The sequence below is a fragment of the Budorcas taxicolor genome, chromosome 15 (genome assembly GCF_023091745.1).
Source record: "Budorcas taxicolor isolate Tak-1 chromosome 15, Takin1.1, whole genome shotgun sequence".
Classification (NCBI taxonomy): domain Eukaryota; kingdom Metazoa; phylum Chordata; class Mammalia; order Artiodactyla; family Bovidae; genus Budorcas; species Budorcas taxicolor.
In genome coordinates, this window is record NC_068924.1 from 54,033,737 (window position 1) to 54,042,569 (window position 8,833).

Below are 8,833 nucleotides of genomic sequence, written 5' to 3' on the forward strand. Positions count from 1 at the left end.
GAACAGGAAGGAAAATGAATTAATATAAAACAGAAAATGTGGTACCAAGGGTAATGGGGAAAAGGTAAAAAATACATTGATATATTGATTTTGTGCCAGATACTGTGCTTTGAGCTTTAAATGCTTTAACTTATTTAATTCTTGCTATGAGCCTGCAAAGTGATTATATCATCCCTCTTACAAATGAGGAAACTCATGCCCATAGAAATTAAATAACCTATTCTGGATGGCAGAACCAGGATTTAAATCTAAAGAATCCTGCCTCTATTATAAAGTGATATCATAAATATCAGATTTAAGCATGACTTATCATTAGTAGTCACATAAATTATCATTACTCAACTGGTAGCAGTTGACCACAATTACAGGCAAACTACTCGAAAGGCATGAAGAAATTGTTGAATTTAAAACCTGTTTATGTAAGGTCATTGTGAGATAGGGGAGAGTTTCGATTTGATCTCAGAGTTTTAAAGTTTAAGTAGATGTGTAGCATTTGATAAAGCAGTGGGAAGGATGGGATTGGGATGGATCTTCTGTCACTGAGGGAAAGCAGATGGCCAGAGATTTTGCTGGGTGTTAGCTCTCAGCCTGGAGTCTGGCCCTCATCTGGCTGTCCTGACATTGACTTTTCTCAAGACACCCGTGGAGGTCGGATAGCTGGCTCTAACCAAGGTCACTCACGATCGCCGCCGCCTCCCAGCGCTGTTGCGACTGACATCAGGCCATCGCTGTTTCTCCTGACAGGAGTGCTCTTGTCGCTGCCACAGTTTCCTTCCCTCCTGGGAGGGAGCCGGGCGTGGGAGAGCCGTTGCCTGGCGGGCGTGGAACCTGGGCGAGGAGGGCTGGGGCAGAGGGCAGATCACTCAGACCTTGCTAGGCCTGGCCACCCATCTCCACCCTTAGCAAAGAGGCCTCTGCGGAGACTGGGATGGGCAAGGCCCTCAGACAATGCCTACCTTCTGGACCGTGCTGAATGGGTGCACAGCACAAGTGGGTGTCTCTGAACCTTGGATTTTCTCTAGATACTTCACTTCTGGGTTGCTGTGTTCTTCCTTTGGATAGATGAACAGCTCTGGAGCTGTGTCCTGAGCCAGGGACCCTTTTCTTTTCCCATCTTGTGCTGTGCTTACAGAGCATCCTTATTTTTCTTACCTTTTAAGTTCTGGGCCCTCTGAGAGTTTTCTTCCGCAGTACATTTGCCAGTTTTTGCGGTACTTAATGTCTAAGAGTTGAAATTTTAAGAGTCTCAATCTAAGGCTGCCTTTAGATTTAGAGACCTTAAGAGTTTTTTGGTCTTCTTAGGTTCTCCCTTCTGAAAATTTTGAATGATTCTCATAATCAAGTTTTTTCCAATTTGAGGAAAATGTAGCAATATAGGTGTTTTTCTTATTTCATTCTTACTTTGTGCCTTTTTCATTTAGGCATTAAGCAGTCACACTGCTTTTACCAAACACAGCGAGGAACTTGGAACTGAGGAGGGCGAGGTTGAAGAGATGGACACTTTAGACCCTCAGACAGGCCTGTTTTATCGATCTGCCCTGACTCAGTCACAGTCAGCTAAGCCGCAGAAACTTAGCCAGCCACAGCTGGAACAGACTCAGCTGCAAGTGAAAACTCTGCAGTGCTTCCAGACTAAACAGAAGCAGACCATCCACGTGCAGGCAGACCAGCTCCAGCACAAACTCCCGCAAATGCCCCAGCTTTCCATCAGGCATCAAAAACTCACCCCTCTCCAGCAAGAACAAGCACAGCCCAAGCCAGATGTACAGCACACACAGCATCCCATGGTGGCCAAAGACAGGCAGCTTCCTACCTTAATGGCACAGCCCCCACAGACTGTAGTACAGGTGCTTGCCGTGAAAACCACGCAGCAGCTCCCTAAACTGCAGCAGGCTCCGAACCAACCAAAAATCTACGTGCAGCCCCAAACCCCCCAGAGCCAAATGCCGCTCCCAGCCTCTTCAGAGAAACAGCCGGCAAGCCAGGTAACGGAATATTGATAGCATGCAAAGTTAAACTTCTCTGTTCACGGAAAAAAATGAAAACATCACGACCCTATCGTGATTAGCGGTGCATTCTCCTGGCAAGAGGAAACTCAAAAGCCTCATTACTCTGGTATTACTTTACTCCATCAGAAGGTTGACATTAGGGAAGAAATGTACGCATTAATATAGGAAGAAAAAAAGCATAGCACTCAGAACTTGAATTTCCAGGCAGTTTTTAATGAAATAACTTCAGCATTGATCAATAATGCATAGATATACCTAAATTATTTTTATTTTTTAGGCATAAAGTATTTATTTCCATGCCTGTAATCTCTTATTTCTGTGGCAATAATGCTAATAAGTAAACTACAGTCTTTTAAGGAGCTTCATTGACCGTCTTCATTTGTAGTTTACACCACCACCATTTGGTTAATGAATTTATCTTCTAGATTTCAGAGGAATTAATCTGTGAATATTGAAAAGAAAAATTATATTAGGGAAAATTAGTGGCTTTGGAGTGATGTATATGTATATGTGTGTGTTATAAATACATATATATATATATAGAATATGTTTGTATAAATGTATTTTGAAGCAAAAGATTGAAAAAGCCCTACTTTTATTTTAAAAAGCTGAAGATTATATGAAATGATTTGAGATGGGTTTAAGGTGTACTGTGTGGGGATGTAAATCCCAAGGAAAACAAGGCTGCTGTGACTTTTTTTCCTTTACTGCTATGAACCTTGGCTGGCTAAACAAAGGTTCTTTTGACCCCTCCTCTTTCGCTAGGTTTCTTAAAGGTAACCCAGATACTTTCCCATCAGCCCTCTTATTGAAACACCAAGCTTCAAAATATCTTCCTAGTATACAGCACAAATGTTTCTTTTGCCATTATTGTCTGGGGTGTTTGATAGGTTTTCTCAAAGATATGTAGCTGTAACACACACAACCCCAATTTGTTTTCAGGTGGAGCAGCCAATTATAACCCAAGGATCCTCTGTTACAAAGATAACTTTTGAGGGGCGCCAGCCTCCCACAGTTACAAAGATAACTGGTGGCAGTTCTGTGCCTAAGTTGACATCACCAGTTACAAGCATATCTCCCATTCAGGCCTCTGAGAAGACAGCAGTGTCAGACATTTTGAAAATGTCTTTGATGGAAGCTCAGATTGATACAAATGTAGAGCATTTGGTAGTGGATCCCCCAAAGAAGGCTCTTGCCACTAGTGTGCTCACTGGTGAAGCAGGATCATTACCCTCCACCCATGTGGTGGTGGCAGGGATGGCGAATTCCACTCCCCAGCAACAGAAATGTAGAGAGTCCTGTTCAAGTCCATCTGCTGTTGGCCCTCCCCTAACGACAAGGAAAATCGATGCACCAGGAGTGCCTGCGACAGGCCAGTTCATGCGTATTCAGAATGTAGGCCAAAAGAAAGCTGAAGAGAGCCCAGCAGAAATTATCATCCAGGTAAGAATCAGAAGGAACACAAGAAATCTTGGGTGTCTTGAGGGTTGTGGGTTTGGTGTGTTTTGGGATGTCACAGGAAGAGTCAAGCCAAAATGGCAAAGAGATTATCAAATTTGATTTATTACCTATTACAAATATACAAGTTTATAATTATTTTCTGAAACAGAGTCTTAGAAAATTGATAGATATTATCACAGCAGTATACCTTAGAGACAGTCAAGGGCCCCGAGCCCCTGTGTCCGCTTGATTCATAGATGCAAGCCACACTTGCCAGTGTTGACTCAGCAGTCAACCTACAAAATCAGCAACTTTCCAGGTCAAATTTTGGGCTTCTCAGTCTTTGCCTAGAGTATAAGTAGTTTGTACTCCTGGGATATAACTGGATTGTACTCCTATTTCAAGTTAATTTCAGAGACCCTTGTAGAAACACAGTTCTTGATCTTGATCCAGATTTATGGTTTTCAGCACTATAAAACCTTAATTAACTGAAATGTCTAGAGAACCATGTTGTAAAAGAATGTTTCTTAGTAATTTAATTTTATAACTAACTTGGGATTAACCGTAAAGCTTTGCTTTTTATTTCAATCATTATATTATTGAAAAATCTTATTATGGTTACTCTCCTGCCTTGGTAAGTACAGGCTAGTGAACATGACATTATTGACAGTAGATTTTCCTATGCCTCACATTCCCTTCATTCTGTAATTCATCTGTTATCATATATAATCCAGACTGAAGAGTTACTGGGTCCAGACTAGCTTTTAGAAGTTGTGTTTTATTTCCTTCTCTCCTTGCAAGGTTTCAGGTTTTTTTCTTGACATTTGTCATTTTTTGCTTAGAAGGTATCAGAGCAGCACATTTTAGTTAATTGAGAATTTGGATTTATTGAAATGCGGATAATCTAGTATTTACTATGGATGGTAGTATTTATTGTACTATATTGTGTGAGTTAGACTATTCTGTAGTAAATTTTGCCTTTCCTGTGATCCAGAGCCATGAAAGAATGCAAGTTGACGATATTAACCCAGATAGGATTTATCTTAGTATAGGGGAAATGCTTAAACGCAAATAGATCTGGCCATTGAAATTATTCAAACATTTTGTTCCTGTCAAAACAAATAGTGAACTAAATGATCGTTGACCAAATGGATTTGTTACGTGTTTTTTCCCCCTGAAGAGGTAGCATTGCCTGCTAAGTCGCTTCAGTCGTGTCTGACTCTTTGCGACCCTATGGACTGCACCAGTCTCCTCTGTCCATGGGATTCTCCAGGCAAGAATACTGGAGAGGGTTGCCATGCCCTTCTCCACTGAAGAGGTAGGGTTTGGTGGAAAAGGAGGTTTCGTGGCTTTGCTATTCACTGTGTGACTTTGGGCAAGACTACTTACCCTCACTGTGCCTTAGTTTCCTCATCAGTAAAATGGGAATAAGGAATGCCCACTTTACGTGGTTGACATAAGGATTATATAAAATTGAGATGAAGCACTTAGCACAGTACCTGGCTTGTAGTGATTGCCCAATATATGATAGCTATTCCTATTTTTACTAAAATTTACTGTGGCCCCTGGCAGTTTAAGTTCTTTAAATTTGTATACTTGCTAAATTGAAAATTATTTTGAATAGCTTATGTGGAAATTATTTTCTATACTTCATGAACAGGGGTTAAAATGTAATTTGCTTCCTGTATCAAAGATGATAGCTAATGAGTAGGTTCTCTGCAAGATTACTGAGCTAATTTTTAGCATTTACTATGTGCTGGGTTGATGTGTCACTGTGTCAGAGGGAAGAGGACCAAGCTTTTGGAGTCAGAAATATCTAGATTTGAATCCCATAATCCTTACCTACTTTGTGGCTTTGAGCAACAGTTAACCTCTGTTCCTGTGATGAAGGGAAAACAATAACAGCTCAAAGAGTTGTTTTGAGGATTGAGTAAATATCTGGTTAAGTGTCCTATATAGAGTAATACTCAATAAGGATAGCTCTTGTTGTTATAATCATCACTAACAGATTGTTGGAACATTTATTTTCAGGTCTCAGTAGTTATGCTTAGCTTTGACCCAAAGTATTGATTTTTACTCATTCAGTAAAATACCTACTGACTTGAGTGAAGGAAGTCTGCAGAAGTTCCTTGATTTCTTGAAAAGTGTTCTGTAAAAATTCAGCATGTTTAATATTAAGTACCTTGTAGACAGATAATCCATATTTCTTTTATTCATTCATTCATTCCACATGGATTATTTGACCTCTGTGTTCCAGGCACTGTGCTAGGTGTAAGGATAGAGGAGTACACAAGATGAATGTATCTTCTATTTTAAAGGAGTCTGTATGTATATAGAATTCATAGAATTTAGATCTGTAGGGATATTTAAAGCATATCTTTTCTAATGATCTTATTTTACACAAAATTAAACTAAAGCTTAAGAAGGAAAGTGACTTATTCAGAGGTCCACAGCAAGTCACAGCTAGAGCTGAACTAAAATTCTGACCCCACCAGCGACTTTTTCACAGTGATCAGCTGCATGGAACAAGGGCAGGAGCGTGAGGGAAGACAAAAAACTTTACCACTTTAGAATCAATGCGTAGGCATTTTACACTATTTTCTTGAGAGTGTTAAAACTAAATTTGCATCTCTCCTCAGTGGAAGGTTGTTTTGATTAGGTATATTTTCAAAATGCTGATATTCAACTTTGCTCCTGGGTTCTTTATGTTAAAGATACATCATTCATTGGGAAAGTTAAGAATCCGTTGGCAATGCAGGAGACCTGAGTTCAGTCCCTGGGTTGGGAAGATCCCCTCGAGAAAGGAAAGGCTACCTACTCCAGTATTCTGGCACAGAGAATTCCATGGACTGTATAGTCCTTGGGGTCGCAGAGTCAGACATGACTGAGCGACTTTCAGTTTCAGTGTGTGCCAGACCCTGTTCAAAGGTCTGGGTATCTCGCAGTGAAAAAGATAGTCAGGATCTGTGCTCTGGTTCAAACTGTCTTGGATCTTATATTCTAAGGATGAGAAGAAAACAAAGAGATGATAAATCAATAAAGCGAATGTACAGAACATAATAGGGGTTAGGGGTGGGATCGACCCAGTACTCTGGTTCCCCTTCATAGAAGGAAGGCTTCTCAAAGCCTTTTACTTGAAGCATTTGAGCTAAGATGCAGATGATAAGAATGGAACCAGCCACTTAAAGATTTAGAGGAAGGATATTCCAGAAAGAGGGGAAGAACTAGTGCACACACCCTGTGGCACAAGTGAGTTTGGCATAAGGCTGGAGACATAGTAAGGTTTTTGATTTATAGCAAGAACAATAGGAAACAACTGTAGAATTTTAAGTAAGGGTATGTATGATATGAACTGATATGCCTTTTAAGAGGGTATATAATAAAGTTGAGAAAAAAAGAATCTGACAAGGCAATATGGCCTAATACATGTTTATCTTTTGGTACTTTTATTGTTTAAAAGACTGTTTGTCCTCTCTAGCCTTATTTTCAATAAAGATTATTACAATGTGACCCAAACAAATAAGTTCACCTTTGAACTACCAAAGGGCTTAAAAATATTGTGGTATCAGTGGATTAATCATTCATCTTGCAGAAGCAAAATCTGATGCATTTACATTTAAAATTTGCTTAATGACCAAATAAAAATATCCTCAGAGTCTGTCTCTTGAATTAGGCATGGACTTCAGCCTTCTTTGTTAGAAGAGACACCATCAAGGAGTGGAGAGATCACTTTGCGTTGTAGAGGACTTGGATTTGAATCCTGGCATCCTAGCATTAACGCTGACCAACTGTGTGACCTTGATTAAGTCACTTACTATCTTAGTTTCCTCATTTGTAAAATGGGAATAGTATTAAGCATCTAGCATAGTGCCTGGCATCTAGTAGTTGTCCAGTTAATGTCAGTTTCCTTATTTCCTTCCTTGTTATTGTTGAGGATATCCTTCTGTTACCTTTTTTTTTTTCTTTTAACCATGAAGCTTCTTTCCTGTCTTCTCTTCCAGGCCATTCCCCAGTATGCTATTCCTTGCCACTCCAGCTCCAACGTGGTCGTAGAGCCCAGCGGGCTCCTTGAACTGAACAATTTCACCAGTCAGCAGTTGGATGATGATGAGACGGCCATGGAGCAGGACATAGACAGTAGCACAGAGGATGGAACTGAACCCAGCCCCTCTCAGAGTTCTGCTGAGCGATCCTAGTGTTTGGACACAGGAGTGCACTTTAAAACCTACTTGGTTACCAAGTGTCCAGGGAAGCCCTTGTATTTTGATGTCTAAAGAGAGCACTTTGCCCATGCTTAGACTGTGGACCCTGAAACAGCAGTGTTTCAACAAGAATTGCTGCAGGAGTAGCATTTTAAAACAAGATAAAACTCACAGGGGAATGTACTTTTTTTTAGAAAAAGAAAAAAGATGCACATCTACGGTGACATAAGACCTGATATTCTTTCTCTGTTGGACCATGGCTAATGGAAAAGTTTGTCTTGCAGTGGAAAGAGTCTTTTCCTGTGAATGTTCCTCAACTGGTTTCTACTGAGCAAACACCATCAAAAAAGGAGAATGTGAATAGTTTGTATTTTGAAACAGTGTGTCAGGAACAGTGGTTTTTTTTTAAAATCTTGTATGTTTTTGCAAATCCCTCCAAGTGCTGAATTGGTAAACATTTTACATCTCCTCAGTTCATATTTTATAAAATAACTAGTTCTTTGATACTGGCATTAAAGAATCCTTGTTAGATGGTGGAAATCAGGTCCCTAACCAGTGGGAAAAGCATTTTTGGGTGGTTTGTACATTCTCACCAGTTGTATGCTAATTTATTGCGTTGCCCTTCCTTTGTGCTCTAGGCAGCACACTTGCTTTCTATTTATTTAAATGTAAACATTTCAAAGCAGGCCATATTCCTTCTGACAAATTTCCTGTAACCCAGGAGTGTCTACCCTTTCCACCTCCCACCCCCTCCCCCTTTCTCCTTTAAGAAAACTTATGAGAAAATGTTTCATTGTGAAACAGAGGAAAAGAAATATTTTCTAGTCCAAAGGAAATGTTCGGTTATGTTCAGGAAAACAAATTATTCATATGATGCTATCTTAACACTGAAATTGCACATTCATGTTGGACTGAGACTTTGAAAATAACTTTTACATACCTTTGTTTAACCCTCTTTGAAATGTATAAAAAGTTCATTTACAGTTCTAAATGTAATGTTTTTAAGCATTCTACCTTTTTAGGACATGATTTGTTTAAGCAATATGTATGGGTCTTGTGATCACTGTCTGTCACAAGTAGAGTGAAGGGTAAGAGGGTGGGAATGGGTGAGTCAGTTTTGACAAGTTGTGGCAAAGGAAACTATACTTTTCATTTTTTAAAAAAATGTAAATAGAAAAGTTT

General features: G+C 39.7%; 1 protein-coding gene across 1 annotated transcript in view; it reads left to right on the forward strand.

The window, feature by feature from the left end:
• Positions 1-8,078, forward strand: part of EMSY (EMSY transcriptional repressor, BRCA2 interacting) — a 79,175-nt gene extending 71,097 nt beyond the window's left edge. Inside the window, exons 20-22 of the mRNA XM_052653365.1 lie at positions 1,422-1,985; positions 2,952-3,452; positions 7,451-8,078. Coding sequence (XP_052509325.1) covers positions 1,422-1,985; positions 2,952-3,452; positions 7,451-7,645 — 1,260 coding nt within the window. The 3' untranslated portion in view covers positions 7,646-8,078. The remainder of the gene's footprint in view (positions 1-1,421; positions 1,986-2,951; positions 3,453-7,450) is intronic.
• Positions 8,079-8,833: the final 755 nt, after the last annotated feature.